At 45.5% G+C, this 21,248-nt stretch overlaps 1 protein-coding gene across 7 annotated transcripts in view; it reads right to left on the bottom strand.

Moving 5' to 3' along the window:
* The window catches only part of LOC100380650 (EH domain-binding protein 1-like protein 1), a 38,800-nt gene that overhangs the window by 14,912 nt on the left and 2,640 nt on the right, over nucleotides 1-21,248 (bottom strand). For 4 of the 7 annotated variants that reach the window (XM_045690109.1, XM_045690110.1, XM_045690114.1 and 1 more), the window contains exons 2-11: nucleotides 13,522-13,579; nucleotides 13,303-13,398; nucleotides 13,094-13,147; nucleotides 12,780-12,958; nucleotides 12,522-12,661; nucleotides 12,239-12,313; nucleotides 7,527-7,583; nucleotides 6,614-6,788; nucleotides 5,357-5,845; nucleotides 5-619 (exon numbers count right to left, since the gene is read on the bottom strand). In XM_045690109.1, the coding sequence (XP_045546065.1) occupies nucleotides 5-619; nucleotides 5,357-5,845; nucleotides 6,614-6,788; nucleotides 7,527-7,583; nucleotides 12,239-12,313; nucleotides 12,522-12,661; nucleotides 12,780-12,958; nucleotides 13,094-13,147; nucleotides 13,303-13,398; nucleotides 13,522-13,579 (1,938 nt within the window). Of the gene's footprint in view, nucleotides 1-4; nucleotides 620-5,356; nucleotides 5,846-6,613; nucleotides 6,789-7,526; nucleotides 7,584-8,081; nucleotides 8,430-8,684; nucleotides 9,840-12,238; nucleotides 12,314-12,521; nucleotides 12,662-12,779; nucleotides 12,959-13,093; nucleotides 13,148-13,302; nucleotides 13,399-13,521; nucleotides 13,580-21,248 lie in introns of those variants that run through there. The other 3 variants (XM_045690111.1, XM_045690112.1, XM_014129498.2) reach the window with 3 other exon arrangements.

The raw sequence follows: 21,248 nt of genomic DNA, 5'->3' as shown, positions 1-21,248 counted from the left end.
TTACCGCTCTTTCAGAATACAGTCATCATCTCTTCTGTGTTCTTCCAAAACGCCTGCTTCCACTTTCGCTGCGTTCCATTCAGAACTATGTGACTCCTCTACACTCTCGTTCACTTGAACTTCCAGAGTGGCTGATTTGCGCTCATCAGCTTGTAATAATGAGGCCTTCTCATCCCGAGGTTGATGGTCCATCTGTTTCTTATCATTCTCTTTGGAGCCCATAACCTCCTCAGCCCACGACGGTCTTTTCGCTTTGATTGGCATTTTCATTTCCTTGTCTTTGCTGGGAGGACCTGCCTTCAGGGCAGCCATGCTTTTTATAATTTCCTTGTCTTTTCTGGGAGGACCTGCCTTCAGAGCAGCCATGTTTTTCATAATTTCCTTGTCTTCATCTGACCTGTTGAGGTCATATAAACAAGGTGAATGAGGCACCGGGCTCTGTTTCCCCTGCTTCTTATCAACGGGCTGCTCTAGGCCTTTGGCGTGCTTCTCAGCTGCATCTCCACACGTGATGTTTCCAATCTCTGGAAGTGTCTTTGTGTCAATTGGGCCGTGCTCTACGTGGAGCGCCATTGATGATGGCACTCCAGTCGACTCTGGATCAGCTGTCTGTTCAACACTGTGGACAGGGACATTGATGTTAAGGGTCTGAGCATCAATTAAGATATTATTCTCAGAAGTCTGCGCGCGCGTGTGTGTGTGTGTGCATGCGCATCCGTGTGTGTGTGTGTATGTGTGTAAGATAATTGTGTAGTTTAGAGTAATTGAGTAATTATCGAGGCTAGCTATCTTCGTCCTCCTAACGTAGTCAACACTGCTAGCTGCTAGCTAGCTAGTCATCACTGCTAGCTAGCCAACTTCTACCTACTAGCAGCAATGCAGAAACTATTACATTACAACGTAACGACTTGATTAGTGTGGTGTTAGTGTTAGTTAGCCAGCTACATAGTTGTCTTTGCTGTCTCTGTATCTAAGATAATTGTGTAGTTTGAGTTTGAGTATTATCGAGGTGAGCTAGCCAGCCGCGATGCGGCGCCTGACTTAGTCAACACACCTAGTCATCATTAACCCACTGCCAGCTAGCCAACCGTTACCGACTAGCAGCGCTGTAGATACTAATACTTTACAATGGAACGATTTGACTAGTGCAGTGTTACCTAGCTAGCTACTTAGTTGTCTTTGTCATAGCTTGATAATTGTTAGCTAGCCAGCCATCGAGGTTAGCTAGCCAGCTATTTCCGTCCCCCCCGACGCCATTTTTCCTAACCCAGCCAACTATTACCGACAAGCAGCATTGTAGAAAGTAAATACATTACAAGGAACGTCTTGATTAGTGTTATGTTAGCTAGCTAGCTACAAAGTTGCTTTGTATCATGACAAGGTGTAGTACTGAAACTATCGAGGTTACCTAGCCAGCTACACGTTCATAGTCAACAACGCAGCCACTGCTAGCTAGCCTACTCCACCAGCCAGCAGTACTGTATCATTTTAGTCAATAAGATTTTTGCAACGTAAGCTTAACTTCCTGAACATTCGAGACGTGTAGTCCACTTGTCATTCCAATCTCCTTTGCATTAGCGTAGCCTCTTCTGTAGCTTGTCTACTATGTGTCTGTCTATCCCTGTTCTCTCTCCTCTGCACAGGCCATACAAACGCTCCACACCGCGTGGCCGCTGCCACTCTAACCTGGTGGTCCCAGCGCGCACGACCCACGTGGAGTTCCAGGTCTCCGGCAGCCTCTGGAACTGCCGGTCTGCGGCCAACAAGGCTGAGTTCATCTCAGCCTATGCTACCCTCCAGTCCCTAGACTTCCTGGCGCTGACGGAAACATGGATTACCACAGATAACACTGCTACTCCTACTGCTCTCTCCTCGTCTGACTACGTGTTCTCGCATACCCCTAGAGCATCGAGCCAGCGGGGTGGTGGCACTGGAATCCTCATCTCTCCCAAGTGGACATTCTCTCTTTCTCCCCTGACCCATCTGTCTATCTCCTCATTTGAATTCCATGCTGTCACAGTTACCAGCCCTTTCAAGCTTAACATCCTTATCATTTATCGCCCTCCAGGTTCCCTTGGAGAGTTCATCAATGAGCTTGACGCCTTGATAAGTTCCTTTCCTGAGGATGGCTCACCTCTCACAGTTCTGGGTGACTTTAACCTCCCCACGTCTACCTTCGACTCATTCCTCTCTGCCTCCTTCTTTCCACTCCTCTCTTCTTTCGACCTCACCCTCTCACCTTCCCCCCCTACTCACAAGGCAGGCAATACGCTTGACCTCATCTTTACTAGATGCTGTTCTTCCACTAATCTCATTGCAACTCCCCTCCAAGTCTCCGACCACTACCTTGTATCCTTTTCCCTCTCGCTCTCATCCAACACTTCTCACTCTGCCCCTACTCGGATGGTATTGCGCCGTCCCAACCTTCGCTCTCTCTCTCCCGCTACTCTCTCCTCTTCCATCCTATCATCTCTTCCCTCTGCTCAAACCTTCTCCAACCTATCTCCTGATTCTGTCTCCTCAACCCTCCTCTCCTCCCTCTCTGCATCCTTTGATTTCCTCTGTCCCCTATCCTCCAGGCCGGCTCGGTCCTCCCCTCCTGCTCCGTGGCTCGACGACTCACTGCGAGCTCACAGAACAGGGCTCCGGGCAGCCGAGCGGAAATGGAGGAAAACTTCGCCTCCCCTGCGGACCTGGCATCCTTTCACTCCCTCCTCTCTACATTTTCCTCTTCTGTCTCTGCTGCTAAAGCCACTTTCTACCACTCTAAACTCCAAGCATCTGCCTCTAACCCTAGGAAGCTCTTTGCTACCTTCTCCTCCCTCCTGAATCCTCCTCCCCCCCCCCCCCCTCCTCCCTCTCTGCGGATGACTTCGTCAACCATTTTGAAAAGAAGGTTGACGACATCCGATCCTCGTTTGCTAAGTCAAACGACACTGCTGGTCCTGCCCTACCCTGTGCTTTGACCTCTTTCTCCCCTCTCTCTCCAGATGAAATCTCGCGTCTTGCGACGGCCGGCCGCCCAACAACCTGCCCACTTGACCCTATCCCCTCCTCTCTTCTCCAGACCATTTCCGGAGACCTTCTCTCCTACCTCACCTCGCTCATCAACTCATCCTTGACCGCTGGCTACGTCCCTTCCGTCTTCAAGAGAGCGAGAGTTGCACCCCTTCTGAAAAAACCTACACTCGATCCCTCCGATGTCAACAACTACAGACCAGTATCCCTTCTTTCCTTTCTCTCCAAAACTCTTGAACGTGCCGTCCTTGGCCAGCTCTCTTGCTATCTCTCTCAGAATGACCTTCTTGATCCTAATCAGTCAGGTTTCAAGACTGGGCATTCAACTGAGACTGCTCTTCTCTGTCTCACGGAGGCTCTCCGCACTGCTAAAGCTAACTCTCTCTCCTCTGCTCTCATCCTTCTAGACCTATCTGCTGCCTTTGATACCGTGAACCATCAGATCCTCCTCTCCACCCTCTCCGAGCTGGGCATCTCCGGCGCCGCCCACGCTTGGATTGCGTCCTACCTGACAGGTCGCTCCTACCAGGTGGCGTGGCGAGAATCTGTCTCCGCACCACGTGCTCTCACCACTGGTGTCCCCCAGGGCTCTGTTCTTGGCCCACTCCTATTCTCGCTATACACCAAGTCACTTGGCTCTGTCATATCCTCACATGGTCTCTCATATCATTGCTATGCAGATGACACACAATTAATCTTCTCCTTTCCCCCTTCTGACAACCAGGTGGCGAATCGCATCTCTGCATGTCTGGCAGACATATCAGTGTGGATGACGGATCACCACCTCAAGCTGAACCTCGGCAAGACGGAGCTGCTCTTCCACCCGGGGAAGGACTGCCCGTTCCATGATCTCGCCATCACGGTTGACAACTCACTTGTGTCCTCCTCCCAGAGTGCTAAGAGCCTTGGCGTGACCCTGGACAACACCCTGTCGTTCTCCACCAACATCAAGGCGGTGACCCGATCCTGTAGGTTCATGCTCTACAACATTCGCAGAGTACGACCCTGCCTCACACAGGAAGCGGCGCAGGTCCTAATCCAGGCACTTGTCATCCCCCCGTCTGGATTATTGCAACTCGCTGTTGGCTGGGCTCCCTGCCTGTGCCATTAAACCCCCTACAACTCATCCAGAACGCCGCAGCCCGTCTGGTGTTCAACCTTCCCAAGTTCTCTCACGTCACCCCGCTCCTCCGCTCTCTCCACTGGCTTCCAGTCGAAGCTCGCATCCGCTACAAGACCATGGTGCTTGCCTACGGAGCTGTGAGGGGAACGGCACCTCCGTACCTTCAGGCTCTGATCAGGCCCTACACCCAAACAAGGGCACTCCGTTCATCCACCTCTGGCCTGCTCGCCTCCCTACCTCTGAGGAAGCACAGTTCCCGCTCAGCCCAGTCAAAACTGTTCGCTGCTCTGGCACCCCAATGGTGGAACAAGCTCCCTCACGACGCCAGGACAGCGGAGTCAATCACCACCTTCCGGAGACACCTGAAACCCCACCTCTTCAAGGAATACCTGGGATAGGATAAAGTAATCCTTCTAACCCCCCCCTCCCCTTAAAGATTTAGATGCACTATTGTAAAGTGGTTGTTCCACTGGATATTATAAGGTGAATGCACCAATTTGTAAGTCGCTCTGGATAAGAGCGTCTGCTAAATGACTTAAATGTAAATGTAAATGTGAGTAAACATATTTTTTTGTGTTCCGGAGAAACAAAGAGGAGCTTTCAATAAACACACAAATTGTCACGTCCTGACCAGTAATAGGGGTTATTTGTTATTGTAGTTTGGTCAGGACGTGGCAGGGGGTGTTTGTTTTATGTGGTTCGGGCTATGTATTTAGGTAGAGGGGTGTTTGGTTTATGTGGTCCGGGATTTGTTAGTCTATGTTCTATGTTAGTGTATTTCTATGTTCTGTCTAGTCTATTGCAGTTCTATGTTTAGTTAATTGGGGTTGGACCTTCAATTGGAGGCAGCTGGTTATCGTTGCCTCTGATTGAAGGTCCTATAATTAGGAGTTTGTTTTGTCATGGGATTTTGTGGGAGATTGTTGCTGTGTATAGCTTTGTGCCTTACTGGCCTGTTCTTTGTCGTGTTTTTTGGTATACGTTTTGGTTTTTCCTTCTTTGTCCTTTAATAAAAGAAGATGAGTATACATTTTCCCTCTGCATCTTGGTCTAAACCCTATGTGACACAACTAGTGTCTGTGTAAAATGGCCCAGTATAGTGTTTAGGCTTGTAAGGATGACATGTTATTATACATCGTCTCATGAGGATGAGGAAAAAGGATGAAACTGCAGCACAGTGTTAGTGTGTGCTTGTCTACGGAATGTCACACTTACCTTCCATCCTGATGATCCATTTCAGTCATCAAGGTGCTGAATGGTGACCTCTTTACTGCGCCCACTTTTGATGTTTCATCTGCATTGTCCTCCAAAAATAAGTTACTGGCCATGACTGATGGATCAGGCATCTCTATGATTATGTCATCAAGGTCGAGCTCAGCCAATGGTGGCTTTTCTGCACTAAAAGGTTTTTCACCCGGGGTTGAGGCAGAGTTGTCCTCTGGTTTGGCAGGTTGAGAAGGCACTTCTTTGGTCTCATTGGATTTCTGTTTAAAGTCAGGCTTCTTTTCAGCCAATGGCGTGTTATCAGCACTAAAAGCTCCCAGGATGTTGGTAGAAGGCTGTTTATGGGTAGTGCTCTCTGGTGCTTCTGTCTCTCGGCTAGAGAAAGGCCATGGAGGAGGGAGCGCTGGAATAAGCTCTGCTGAGACTTCTGTGTGAATAGGGCCAGGAACACCAGTTGCTGGGTCGCCATCTTGCCCAGAACTGAGGAACAAAGATACTTGGTGTCAGAGCTCAGACGTTGAGAGCAGGGAGGTTGCAGGGCACACAGCAGGCAGGTCACACACATTGGCAGGGTCATGAACCAGTAGTGTTAGGGAGGGTTGTGCTTTATAGAAGGTGAAATGAAAGTAGGAGTAACAAGACAAAGGGGAGGGGGTTGAGTAATTATGGGTATAAATACCAGACACTAGAGACATACATGCCACTCTTTACCAGTCCTCCCTGTTTGAGGCCATACATAGGCCTATTTCTGCCCTTTATGAGTCAACAGGGATCCATCAAGCAGGAGGTCAGATTACAGCGTCTCCGCACTATTGCTGTAAAGCTGAAATCATGGCAATGGTTCCTTTCACTCCATAAAACTTTTGCATCCATTGGCATCCATTTTATGGTTAGGCAAAAAATTATAGCAATCAATAGAGACGAAAAAGGCTATTTTTTACATCAACAAATAACTTTCAATTTATTACATTTTCAAAATACATTTACTCAATAAAATTGCATTTTCAAATAATCTTTCTCAAAAATGTTTGGATATTGTCCCATACAATAATCTGTACTCTTACTTTTTTGGACATTTTGCTGACACCGCTGCAGTTCCCTAGCGACCCCAATAGACCCCGACTTTGAATGCCACTGCCTACTACATCACACAGCAACAAGACAGCAACAACTCCATTTAAAAATCAACGTATGAGGTCCAAGCTGTGAAGTGGCTGTACGTACGGTATACCATCACTAGGAACTCACCCTTTAATGGTACTGGCATCTTTCAACCCCACAGCTTTCTCTGCAGAGGCTTGTTGGTTGGCGATCCTGATGGTGCCAGCGGTCCTGGGGGAGCGAGGAGACTCGTCCCCTCTCAGTGTCAGGGGAACGGTCTCACTGGAGACAGACGGCGTCTGCTGCTCTGACAGTTTTGGACCTAGAGCAATCAGGGAGTAAAACATATAGATTATGCTATAATTAAGCAATAAGACCTGGAGGGAGGTGTGATAGGTAGCCTGGTGGGTAGGAGCCTTGGGCCAGTAACCGAAAGGTTGCTGGATCGAATTCCCGAGCTGACAAGGTAAAACTCCGTCATTCTGCCCCTGAGCAGGGCAGTTAACCCACTGTTTCCCGGGCGCCGAAGACGTGGATGTCGATTAAGGCAGCCCTCCGCACCTCTCTGATTCAGAGGGGTTGGGTTAAATGTGGAAGACACATTTCAGTTGAATGTATTATGTTGTACAACTGACTAGGTATCCCCTTTCCCTAAATGGCCAATATACCACGGCTAAGGGCTGTTCTGAAACACAACACGCAACGCAGAGTGCCTGGATACAACCCGTAGCCATGGTATATTGTCCATATACCACAAACATCCGAGGTGCCTTATTGCTATAATAAACTGGTTACCAATGTAATTAGAGCAGTAAAAATAAATGTTTTTCATTATACGGTATGATATTTTAAGGCTTTCAGCCAATCAGCATTCAGGGCTCGAACCACCCAGTTTATAATGTAATATAGTAAATACTGTTTAGATAATTGTATTATGTAAAAAATGATCTTTATGAATGCATTTGAGTGTTATTCAGGGCTCATACATATCGATGGTTAGTACAGTTTGTACATTAGACTGATAGTATAGATATAGCGAGAACATGGCAGAATGTCTCACCAAGAGTAGGACTGTGGTATTCCTCTTCTGTGAGAGTCTTCAACTCCCTCTGTATCTCTGTAAAACACGCACACATACACACATCATGTCATGGGGATGACGTCCAATATTATGTTATTTCAGTGTGTACAATTACGGCATTGTTGACACTCAACAGTGCATAACATGATTTATACAGTATGTAAGTGTTGTTAGAACTGATATTTTACTGGCAGCAGTAACAGAACATTCTACTCCATTACATATGCAACAGAATGTGTCATTCTGTCTACAGACAACAGGTACTTTGTGCAGGATATATTCTTAGCTAAGTACACCACTTCATTGGTACTGTGCCTTCAGCACTGCTCACAGGCATTGAAATGAATTTAGTTTAAGCTACATTTGGCCGTGGAATATTGTGGTTGTCTCAGTGCTTTGCCAACGGGTAGTGTAGAGCAAGGGACAAACTGTCCAGAATGGTTTTATTGATGAAACTAGGCTGATGTCTTGGAGCCCTCCCATCCCCTCCCATGTCCTAATGGTTTTCATGCTGTGAGACCTGTTCTTCAGTACCTGACTGAGAGGCAGTGAGAACAGCTGAGGCAGGGACAGTAGCAGGAAGCAGAGGGACAGGCTTGGGTAGAGGGTGAGAGAGAGGGGCAACAACTAGGGCAAGTTTATGGTGGGTGTTAGGGTGAGGAGTTGGAGGGTTGTGAGAGAAAAGACATTTGACAGGAGGTGAGGACTTAGGGAAGGGGATGGAAAGGGGAGGAGAGTGAGGGTCACACAGGGCATCCAGGTCCAGGCTAGTCAACAGGGGGACAGGGGCCATGGCATCTCTGGGAGAGGGACAGAAATAGGAGGGGGACAGGCCAGAGGGGCCTGACACAGGCCTTGGCCTCCCCCACTCCCTCTGCCGGACTGAGAGAAGAGAGGTGATGAAGGGGATCGACAGAGAGAGAGGGAGCGAGAGAGAGAAAGAATTGTCAAAGATTGTAGGTAAACAGAGGAAGAGAGAAGAGAAAAATGATATAATTAGTTCAGCAACCAGAATTAAGAGTGAAGACATAGCAGAAAGTCAGCTTTGGCTCACGCTCCAGGGTAATACAACCGAAGCGAAACAAGCTACACAAGCTATAACTACAGAAGTAACACAAAGTTATCAGCTTTGGCTACCTGGCTCAGAGTTTGGGAGCTGGGGTTTCGGGAGCGGTGGGTCTGGCTGAGATAGGGCAGTAAAAGTGGTTTTATCTTGAGGAGAAGCAGCAGCGGAAAAGACAGAGGGGGAGGAGGGACGCTGATAAGTTGATACAATCTGAGGTCTGAAGACATTTGAGCAAGCTGCAGTAGAGGAAGAGGGGGTGAGCATCAGTCATAAAGGACAGGAGAGGACAGAAAGATGATAGTGTAAGAAAAACTACAGCATGAGACACTCAAACCTCTATGAGTCCAACTTAAAGACGTATAATGGCTAATGTGATAAAGTAGGTGGCCTTTGACCTACGAACTGCCATGTGTCTGGTACCTCTCTGTGGGTCGGAGGGGGTTTGAGAGAGGCCAACACCCCGAGGCTTCAAGTCCACTGCAGGGCCACTCAGAGCCCTTGTCTACCAGCTGCTGCTCTGAGAAAAGACCCAGGCACTAGCAGCAACAAGGAAAGGAAAGTGAAAAGAGGGAAGATAAATAGCAGAAACCAATGAGTGAGAGCGATGACTTGGTGGAAAGAGGGAAGATAAATAGTAGAAACCAATGAGTGAGAGCAATGACTTGGTGGAAAGAGGGATACTACAAGGCATGCCTTAAGACGTGCACTGATGTTACTTTTACTTTTTTCTAAACCACAATTTCCTGTTAATAATGCAGAGAACATTTCTGTTATCTTACAGTAACACTGGAAGTCTTAAACGAAAGCAAACAGGTTCAAAAGTGCCCCTGGTTGATGCTACTAGTCATTTCTATGTTGCTCAAAATCCCTCTCATTAGACAGCCCAGACATTCCTACAGCATGCCCTTGTTGGGAGATACTTATGTTGAAAAAAATTCTAAGCAATTCATAGGAAATTCAGGGAGTACCATCATGCAGATTGAGAAACAAGTAACGCTTCAGTAAGCACTTGTCAAGGCAGCATCATTCAGTCTATTTGCCTGGCTGCAGGTACCTGAGCCGCTGCTGGGACGGAAGATTTTGGGCAGTGGTTGATAGCGGGTAAAGACTGGCACTGAGGGAACTGGGGGTCCTAGGGACACTAATGGCACAGAGGCTGATAGAACTGGTGGAACAGGTGAAACTGATGGAACTGAGGGAACTGAGGGAACTGAGGAAACTGAGGGAACTGATGGAACTGGTGGAACTGATGGAACTGGTGGAACTGGTGGAACTGATGGAACTGGTGGAACTGAGGGAACTGGTGGAACAGATGGAACTGGTGGAACTGAGGGAACTGGTGGAACAGGTGAAACTGGTGGAACTGAGGGAACTGGTGGAACTGAGGGAACTGGTGGAACTGAGGGAACTGGTGGAACTGGTGGAACAGGTGAAACTGATGGAACTGGTGGAACTGAGGGAACTGGTGGAACAGGTTAAACTGATGGAACAGGTGAAACTGGTGGAACAGGTGGAACTGAGGGAACTGGTGGAACTGAGGGAACTGGTGGAACAGGTGAAACTGATGGAACTGGTGGAACAGGCAAAACTGAGGGAACTGGTGGAACTGGTGGAACTGGTGGAACTGGTAGAACTAGTGGAACTGAGGGAACTGGTGAAACTGGTGGAACTGAGGGAACTGGTGGGAACTGGTGGAACTGACGGAACTGGTGGAACTGACGGAACTGGTGGAACTGACGGAACTGGTGGAACTGACGGAACTGGTGGAACTGAGGGAACTGGTGGAACTGAGGGAACTGGTGGAACTGAGGGAACTGGTGGAACTGAGGGAACTGATAGAACTGAGGGAACTGATAGAACTGAGGGAATTGGTGGAACTGGTGGAACTGAAGGAACTGGCAGAACTGAGGGAACTGAGGGAACTGGTGGAACTGGTAGAACTGAGGGAACTGGTGGAACTGGTGGAACTGAGGGAGCTGGTGGAACTGATGGAACTGGTGGAACTGGTACAACTGATGGAACTGAGGAAACTGAGGGAATTGGTGGAACTGGTAGAACTGAGGGAACTGGTGAAACTGAGGGAACTGGTGGAACAGAGAACTGGTGGAACTGGTTAGAGGTAGACCGATTATGATTTTTCAACGCCGATACCGATACCCATTATTGGAGGGCCCAAAAAAACTGGTACCGATTACTCTGCCTATTTTTTTTTTTACATTTATTTGTAATAATGACAATTACAACAATACTGAATGAACACTTATTTTAACTTAATATAATACATCAATAAAATCAATTTAGCCTCAAATAAATAATGAAACATGTTCAATTTGGTTTAAATAATGCAAAAACAAAGTGTTGGAGAAGAAAGTAAAAGTGCAATATGTGCCATGTAAGAAAGCTAACGTTTAAGTGCCTTGCTCAGAACATGGGAACATATGAAAGCTGGTGGTTCCTCTTAACATGAGTCTTCAATATTCCCAGGTAAGAAGTTTTAGGTTGTAGTTATTATAGGAATTATAGGACTATTTCTCTCTATACGATTTGTATTTCATATACCTTTGACAATTGGATGTTCTTATAGGCACTTTAGTATTGCCAGTGTAACAGTATAGCTTCTGTCCCTCTCCTCGCTCCTACCTGGGCTCGAACCAGGAACACGTCGACAACAGCCACCCTCGAAGCAGCGTTACCCATGTAGAGCAAGGGGAACAACTACTCCAAGTCTCAGAGCGAGTGACGTTTAAAACGCTATTAGCGCGCGCCCCACTAACTAGCTAGCCATTTCACATCGGTTACACCAGCCTAATCTTGGGAGTTGATAGGCGTGAAGTCATAAACAGCGCAATGCATTGCGAAGAGTTGCTGGCAAAACGCACGAAAGTGCTGTTTGAATAAATGCTTACGAGCCTGCTGGTGCCTACCACCGCTCAGTCAGACTGCTCTATCAAATCATAGACTTAATTATAATATAATAAACACACAGAAATACGAGCCTTCGGTCATTAATATGGTCGAATCCGAAACTATCATCTCGAAAACAAAAGTGTTTTCTTTCAGTGAAATACGGAACTGGTCCGTATTTTTATCTAACGGGTGGCATCCCTAAGTCTAAATATTCCTGTTACATTGCACAACCTTCAATGGTATGTCATAATTACGTAAAATTCTGGCAAATTAGTTTGCAACGAGCCAGGCAATGAACGCAAGAGCAGTGACACAATTTCATGTTAGCAGGCAATATTAACTAAATATGCAGGTTTAAAAATATATACTTGTGTATTGATTTTAAAGAAAGGCATTGATGTTTATGGTTAGGTACATTGGTGCAACGACAGTGCTTTTTTCGCAAATGCGCTTGTTCTGGTGAAACTGAGGGAACTGATGGAACTGGTGGAACTGATGGAACTGAGGGAACTGGTGGAACTGAAGGAACTGATGTAACTGGTGGAACTGGTGGATCCATCAGCTCTATGTAATGTTACAATTGTCATTTGTATCATCCTTGGATATGATTTTTCTAAATGATGCTAATTTATACATTTACACATAAAGTATTGTGGTAGGATGATTGGAAAGGAGATACAAGATGAAGAACAGAACAAGGGGAAGAGAGGCAGGGTACCTATGACAGGGGGTTTCTTTAGAGGAGCAGGCCTCCTTCCCGGGGGAGGCACCGGACAAGCAGGAGGGAGAGGAGCTGGCAGAGAAAGTGGTGAAAGAAAGCAATGAGAATGAAAAAGAAGGGACAGGAGATAGACTTTTAAAAAATGAAGCGGTAGAGTGAGGATGCCATCATTTATTGGAGAGAAAGGAAAGCATCAAATAGATAAATGAATAACAGAAAGCATCAAAGAAGGTAAGGTTTTATCTGACGATGTATGTATGAGTGTATAATTGAAGTGTACCTGCGGCAGCTTTGCTAATGCTAGCTCCAGCACTAGACCTCCTGTCTTCCTCCTCATCACTCTCGTTGAAGTCGTCAAGGTTACCGATGTCTGTGGGTTTGACACTCATCAGACTGGCCAGGCTCTGCATGTCTTCATCACTGTGGGAGAGTAACACAGCATTGTCATCTAAAATACATAATGAAGTCATTACTGATGTTATTACTGTAGTGGTAATTATGAATCTATCATTAGTGGGATATTATGGGATGGACTCACGTGGCTTTCCCCTCTCTGAGAAACACACAGGACAGGGAGAGCTTCAGAGTGGCCTCCACCACCTTGACAGACAGGGGCTTCAGCTTCAATGTCAGATCTTGCTGAGTGGGAGTGGCACTGGCAAACTTCTTCATATTCACGTCCACTGCAGCCAACACCTTACGTTGACCCTTTGTCTCCTGCAAGGCAATCAGCAGGGATACATTTATGAGTGGGCTTTAGTGGTACCATTTGATGATCTTTAATGAACTTCTATATTTCAATGCTGCCTGTTATGAGATATTGTATTAGATAGAGGCAGAAAGTACACTCACACTCTCAATGACAAATGTCCAGTCTTTGTCTTCAAACACATCAGAATGGGGATCCTAGTGGGTAAGTACAGAGATGGAAATGACAGGGGAAAAGGACACATGTTGTTGGATGTTGTCAATTTACATTAGAAATGTCTAAAGATTATTTATCACAGAAGCAAATAGCTATGGTGCAGCGTACTCATGAATACCCATGGGGTGATATTTACCCTGAAGAGTGTGAGGGAGATATCCACGTTTTCAGGTACGGGCCAAACCACCATCCCCCTGTAGGGGTTCTTGATGCCCGGCTGCCATCCATGAAGCTAGAGAGAGAGAGATCAAGACTACATCAAAACATGATACAAATTCTGGAACTGCATCCCTGCCATCCTCGTGGGATAAGAGATGTGCTGTTTTGAGGTAAGTAAAACATGGTTAGTATTTACCTTAGAGCACATACGCCTATTTCTTCTCGTCCAAACCACCCTGACTTTATCTGGTTGCCTAAAATCATACAAAAAGGGACAATGAGACAAGAAACAGTGAGAAATGCAATAAATTGTTTTGTAGATTATTTTAGTCCTTACATAATTCAGCATAAGTTATCTTCTTTGGCGTTTCAATGTAATAATTTCCACAAAAACACTAATACAAACACCAACACACAAGTTCTCTGTTATTTGTTATGAAACAATTTTCTGAGAAGAACGGGACTGCTTCCCCAGTCAGTGTCATCCCTGGGGAATCATGCCCTAACAGATGTTCTATTCCACAACAGATGAAGAAGAGGGTGGATAGCAGACAATCAGCTGGAACCCAATACACACAACCCAAGGGCTGGAAGAGACTGTGTGTGTGTGTGTGTGTGTGTGTGTGTGTGTGTGTGTGTGTGTGTGTGTGTGTGTGTGTGTGTGTGTGTGTGTGTGTGTGTGTGTGTGTGTCTAAAGTAAATCTCGGAATCTATTTTACATTACATAATGCATTCATGAAATATGTCATAGGCCTACACAAATGTTTGACTGTTTGTCAGATACATTGCTATTCTATCTGTCCTCAATGTGTAATATTATACAAGTGTTGCTCTGTCTCCACTGACTGGGAGAAGTTTCCAACCCTTGGTTTGTCTATTGTGTTGGTTAGAAGGAGAAGCTCGGGCTTCTGCAACACGGGAATAATGGAAGGAAGCTGCATTAAGGCCAATGCCACTGCTTTCTTGAGGCCTCTGGGGGTGGGGTACACAAGAGGAAGGACCCATATTGCTCAATCACTTTTAATCTACAGTCTGAAGACCCTCCCATCCTAATTGTTTATGTTATAACAAGACCCTCCCACTTTATTACAACTATATCATGTTATTCCGGAATACAGTTGAGCTGTCTGCTCACTAATATTGCTTGTAAATTGTAATGCACGTGAAATGAAGGCCCTGTTTAATATATTACTATTGTAGGATCTATCAAAACTGAATTGAAGTTCCTCTAGTGCAGGGGACTCCTTACTAACATAGAGAGTCATTGGGCTAATGCAGCCTGTTTAGGAGAACATAGAAAGCAGGGGCAAATTCAGTTCTGTCTCGGATTGTTAGAGCAACAGCGCAGAAGGGAGCCAAATGGCATGTTTGGGTGGGGAGGGGGTTGTTTTTAAAACATTGTGGTATCATAGGGCACAGAAATAGACTGACATACTGGGACAGGCAAACCCATTACAACAGGAGAAAACACACCCATACTCCTTCCTGAGTTACCAGAGGCCAATATGACTCACACCAAAAACAGGCTGCTGTGTCATGCTCCAGCTGTCATAAACTCAACCAGAGGCAAGACTGATCATTTGTTGAGACTGAAGACTTTGACCCTGACAGCTGCAACCAGTAGTAAGGCTTTCTCAACAAAAACAACTCCCCCTCATTGGTTCTCATGTTAGAACAGCTTATTACTAAACATGAGATGGACAGTTTGATCACTCTTCATGTTTGTGTTATTATAAGTGATACCCAGTTCAAGTGGAGAGCTTCATGTTCCTCTGTGTTCACATCACTAAGGATATATCATGGTCCAAACACACCAACACAGTTGTAAATGCATGACAATGCCTTTTCAGGAGGCTGAAAATATTTGTCATGGTCACTCAGATCCTCACGCTGCAGACGGCTATACCGGCCCGCTAATACAGGACTATTAAAGGCCCAGTGCACATTTCTTTTTTTTCGAAAATGTTTATTTATATATATATTGTAATTATTCTGATTATTCAGGGGGTGCTGCATCCCTACTTCCCGTGGCTTTGACAGCTGCACCATTGAGAGCGTCTTGACTTTCTGCATCAACGTTTTGTATGGCAACTGCTTGGCATCCGACCGCAAAGGGGTAGTGCGTACGGCCCAGTACATCACTGGGTCCAAACTCCCTGCCATCCAGGACCTTTATACCAGGCGGAGTCAGAGGAGGGCCCTAAAAATTGTCAAAGACTCCAACCACCCAAGTCATAGACTACAAGCGATACCTGAGCGCCAAGCCATAAGACTGCTGAACAGATCATCAAATGGCCACGTGGACAATTTACATTGACACCCTTTTCTTTCTCACTGATATTCTTGCACTGGCTCTATGAACACACACTGGACTCTACACATAAACTCACTGGACTCTACCCACACACTCACTGGACTCTACCCATAAACTCACTGGACTCTACCCATAAACTCACTGGACTCTACCCACACACTCACTGGACTCTACCCACACACTCACTGGACTTTACCCACACACTCACTGGACTCTACCCACACACTCACTGGACTCTACCCACACACTCACTGGTCGGAAGTTTACATACACTTAAGTTGGAGTCATTAAAACTCATTTTTCAACCACTCCACAAATTTCTTGTTGACAAACTATACTTTTGGCAAGTCGGTTAGGACCTACTTTGTGAATTAGTAATTTTTCCAACAATTGTTTACAGACAGATTTTTTCACTAATAATTCACTGTATCACAATTCCAATGTGTCAGAAGTTTACATACACTAAGTTGACTGTGCCTTTAAACAGCTTGGAGAATTACAGAAAATGATGTCATGGCTTTAGAAGCTTCTGATAGGCTAATTGACATCATTTCAGTCAATTGGAGGTGTACCTGTGGATGTATTTCAAGGCCTACCTTCAAACTCAGTGCCTCTTTGCTTGACATCATGGGAAAATCAGAAGAAATCAGCCAAGACCTCAGAAAAAAAATGTAGACCTTCACAAGTCTGGTTCATCCTTGGGAGCAATTTCCAAACGCTTGAAGGTACCATAGTCATCTGTACAAACAATAGTACGCAAGTATAAACACCATGAGACCATGCAGCCGTCATACTGCTCAGGAAGGAGATGCGTTCTGTCTCCTAGAGACTAGAGTACTTTGGTGCAAAAAGTGCAAATCAATCCTAGAACAACAGCAAAGGACCTTGTGAAGATGCTAGAGGAAATAGGTACAAAAGTATCTGTATCCACAGCAAAACGAGTCCTATATCGACATAACCTGAATGCAAGGAAGAACCTCAGCAAGGAAGAAGACACTGCTCCAAAACCGCCATAAAAAAGACAGACTACGGTTTTCAACTGCACATGGGGACAAAGATCGTACTTTTTGGAGAAATGTCCTCTGGTCGGATGAAACAAAAATAGATCTGTTTGGCCATAATGACCATCGTTACGTTTGGAGGAAAAAGGGGGACGCTTGCAAGCCGAAGAACACCATCCCAACCATGAAGCAGGGGGGTAGCAGCATCATGTTGTAGGGGTGCTTTGCTGCAGGAGGGACTGGTGCACTTCACAAAATAGATGGCATCATGAGGAAAGAAAAATTATGTGAATATATTGAAGTAACATCTCAAGACATCAGTCAGAAAGCTTAGTCGCAAATGGGTCTTCCAAATGGACAATTGACCCCAAGCATACTTCCAAAGTTGTGGCAAAATGGTTTAAGGACAACAAAGTCAAGGTATTGGAGTGGCCATCACAAAGCCCTGACCTCAATCCTATAGAAAATTTGTGGGCAGAAATGAAAAAGTGTGTGTGAGCAAGGAGTCCTACAAACCTGACTCAGTTACACCAGCTTTGTCGGGAGGAATGGGCCAAAATTCACCAACTTATTGTGGAAGGCTACCTGAAACGTTTGACCCAAGTTAAACAATTTAAAGGCAATGGTACTAAATACTAGTTGAGTGTAAACTACTGACCCACTGGGAATGTGATGAAAGAAATAAAAGCTGAAATAAATAATTCTCTCTGCTATTATTCTGACATTTCACATTCTTAAAATAAAGTGGTGATCCTAACTGACCTAAGACAGGGAATTCTTACTAGGGTTGAATTTCAAGAATTGTGAAAAACTGAGTTTAAATGTATTTGGCTAAGGTGTATGTAAACTTCCGACTTCAACTGTACTACACTGACATTCCAACACACACATACACACTCACACATACTAAACTGACACTCCAACACACATACACACACACACACACACATAGACACACTTTCACACTCTTCACATATGCTGCTGCTACTCTTTTTATTATATATCCTGATTGCCTAGTCACTTTTACCCTTTAATTTTACACTTATAGGGAAGGACATTCAACAAGCACAGCACTTACACAAATGACTGATGGTTGGCTGAGAGATAGATGATAAAAAATATTGTGGGGGCTGTTTTGTTAGACTTCAGTGCGGCTTTTGACATTATCGATAATAGTCTGCTGCTGGAAAAATGTATGTGTTATGGCTTTACACTCCCTGCTATATTGTGGATAAAGAGGTACCCGTCTAACAGAACACAGAGGGTATTCTTTAATGGAAGCCTCTCCAACATAATCCAGGTAGAATCAGGCATTCCCCAGGGCAACTGTCTAGGCCCATTACCTTTTTTGAATTTTACATCAGATATCAGCTGATGTAAAAAGGGCTTTATAAATAAATTTGATTTGATTTGACTAATGACATGCCACTGGCTTTGAGTAATGCCAGTGTGCCTATGTATGCGGATGACTCAACACTATACACGTCAGCTACTACAGCGACTGAAATGACTGCAACACTTAACAAAGAGATGCTGTTAGTTTCAGTAATAAGTTAGCCCTAAATATTTCAAAAACTATTTCAAAAACTAAAAGCATTGTATTTGGGACAAATCATTCACTAAAGTCTGTCCATAATAAAGTGCTACTCTACCTTCTTAACAACACTATCAACAAGGCAGGTCCTACAGGCTCCAGTTTTGTCGCACCTGGACTACTGTTCAGTCGTGTGGTCAGGCATCACAAAGAGGGACTTAGGACAATTGCAGTTGGCTCAGAACAGGGCAGCACAGCTGGCCCTTGGATGTACACAGAGAGCAAACATTAATAATATGCATGCCAATCTCTCCTGACTCAAAGTAGAGGAGATATTGACTACTTGTATTTGTGAGAGGTATTGACATGTTGAAAGCACCGAGCTGTCTGTTTAAACGACTAGCACACAGCTTAGACACCCATGCATACCCCACAACACATGCCACTAAAGGTCTCTTCACAGTCCCCAAGTCCAGAATAGACTATGGGAGGCGCACTGTGAAGCAACACAAACATAGGCAGAGACACATGCATACACACACATGATACACACATGTACACATTGTATTTTGTGTTGTAGATATGTGGTAGTGGAGTATGGGCCTGAGGGCACACACTTAGAGTGTTGTGAATTCTGTAATGAATGTATTGTAATGTTAAAAACTGTATAACATCCTTAATTTTGCTGGACCCCAGGAAGAGTATCTGCTGCCTAACTAATTGGGAAACATAATAAACCCCAGGAAGAGTATATGTTGCCTAACTAATGGGGAACCATAATAAACCCCAGGAAGAGTAGCTTCTGCCTAACTAATGGAGAACCATAATAAACCCCAGGAAGAGTAGCTGTTGCCTAACTAATGGGGAACCATAATAAACCCCAGGAAGAGTAGCTTCTGCCTAACTAATGGGGAACCATAATAAACCCCAGGAAGAGTAGCTGCTGCCTAACTAATGGGGAACCATAATAAACCCCAGGAAGAGTAGCTGCTGCCTAACTAATGGGGAACCATAATAAACCCCAGGAAGAGTAGCTGCTGCCTAACTAATGGGGAACCATAATAAACCCCAGGAAGAGTAGCTTCTGCCTAACTAATGGGGAACCATAATAAACCCCAGGAAGAGTATCTGTTGCCTAACTAATGGGGAACCATCCCTCCTATCTACCCTCCCTCCATCCCTCCTCTCTCCCTCCATCCCTCCCTCCTATCTACTCTCCCTCTCTACTCTCCCTCCCTCCATCCCTCCTCTCTCCATCCCTCCATCCCTCCTCTCTCCATCCCTCCATCCCTCCTCTCTACCCTCCCTCCATCCCTCCTCTCTACCCTCCCTCCATCCCTCCTCTCTCCCTCCATCCCTCCTATCTACCCTCCCTCCATCCCTCCTCTCTACCCTCCCTCCATCCCTCCTCTCTACTCTCCCTCCCTCCATCCCTCCTCTCTACCCTCCCTCCATCCCAGAGTAGCTGCTGCCTAACTAATGGGGAACCATAATAAACCCCAGGAAGAGTAGCTTCTGCCTAACTAATGGGGAACTATAATAAACCCCAGGAAGAGTAGCTGCTGCCTAACTAATGGGGAACCATAATAAACCCCAGGAAGAGTAGCTGCTGCCTAACTAATGGGGAACTATAATAAACCCCAGGAAGAGTAGCTTCTGCCTAACTAATGGGGAACCATAATAAACCCCAGGAAGAGTAGCTGCTGCCTAACTAATGGGGAACCATAATAAACCCCAGGAAGAGTAGCTGCTGCCTAACTAATGGGGAACCATAATAAACCCCAGGAAGAGTAGCTGCTGCCTAACTAATGGGGAACTATAATAAACCCCAGGAAGAGTAGCTGCTGCCTAACTAATGGGGAACCATAATAAACCCCAGGAAGAGTAGCTGCTGCCTAACTAATGGGGAACTATAATAAACCCCAGGAAGAGTAGCTGCTGCCTAACTAATGGGGAACCATAATAAACCCCAGGAAGAGTAGCTGCTGCCTAACTAATGGGGAACCATAATAAACCCCAGGAAGAGTATCTGTTGCCTAACTAATGGGGAACTATAATAAACCCCAGGAAGAGTAGCTGCTGCCTAACTAATGGGGAACCATAATAAACCCCAGGAAGAGTAGCTGTTGCCTAACTAATGGGGAACCATAATAAACCCCAGGAAGAGTATCTGTTGCCTAACTAATGGGGAACTATAATAAACCCCAGGAAGAGTAGCTTCTGCCTAACTAATGGGGAACCATAATAAACCCCAGGAAGAGTATCTGCTGCCTAACTAATGGGGAACCATAATAAACCCCAGGAAGAGTAGCTTCTGCCTAACTAATGGGGAACCATAATAAACCCCAGGAAGAGTAGCTGCTGCCTAAATAATGGGGAACCATAATAAACCCCAGGAAGAGTAGCTGCTGCCTAACTAATGGGGAACCATAATAAACCCCAGGAAGAGTAGCTGCTGCCTAACTAATGGGGAACCATAATAAACCCCAGGAAGAGTAGCTGCTGCCTAACTAATGGGGAACCATAATAAACCCCAGGAAGAGTAGCTGCTGCCTAACTAATGGGGAACCATAATAAACCCCAGGAAGAGTAGCTGCTGCCTAACTAATGGGGAACTATAATAAACCCCAGGAAGAGTAGCTGCTGCCTAACTAATGGGGAACCATAATAAACCCCAGGAAGAGTAGCTGCTGCCTAACTAATGGGGAACCATAATAAACCCCAGGAAGAGTAGCTGCTGCCTAACTAATGGGGAACCATAATAAACCCCAGGAAGAGTAGCTGCTGCCTAACTAATGGGGAACCATAATAAACCCCAGGAAGAGTAGCTGCTGCCTAACTAATGGGGAACCATAATAAACCCCAGGAAGAGTAGCTGCTGCCTAACTAATGGGGAACCATAATAAACCCCAGGAAGAGTAGCTGCTGCCTAACTAATGGGGAACCATAATAAACCCCAGGAAGAGTAGCTGCTGCCTAACTAATGGGGAACTATAATAAACCCCAGGAAGAGTAGCTTCTGCCTAACTAATGGGGAACCATAATAAACCCCAGGAAGAGTAGCTGCTGCCTAA

The sequence above is a fragment of the Salmo salar genome, chromosome ssa11, assembly GCF_905237065.1.
Source record: "Salmo salar chromosome ssa11, Ssal_v3.1, whole genome shotgun sequence".
NCBI classification, from domain to species: Eukaryota; Metazoa; Chordata; class Actinopteri; order Salmoniformes; family Salmonidae; genus Salmo; species Salmo salar.
Note: the sequence above shows the minus strand (reverse complement) of the source record. Positions and strands in the feature narration are given on the sequence as shown.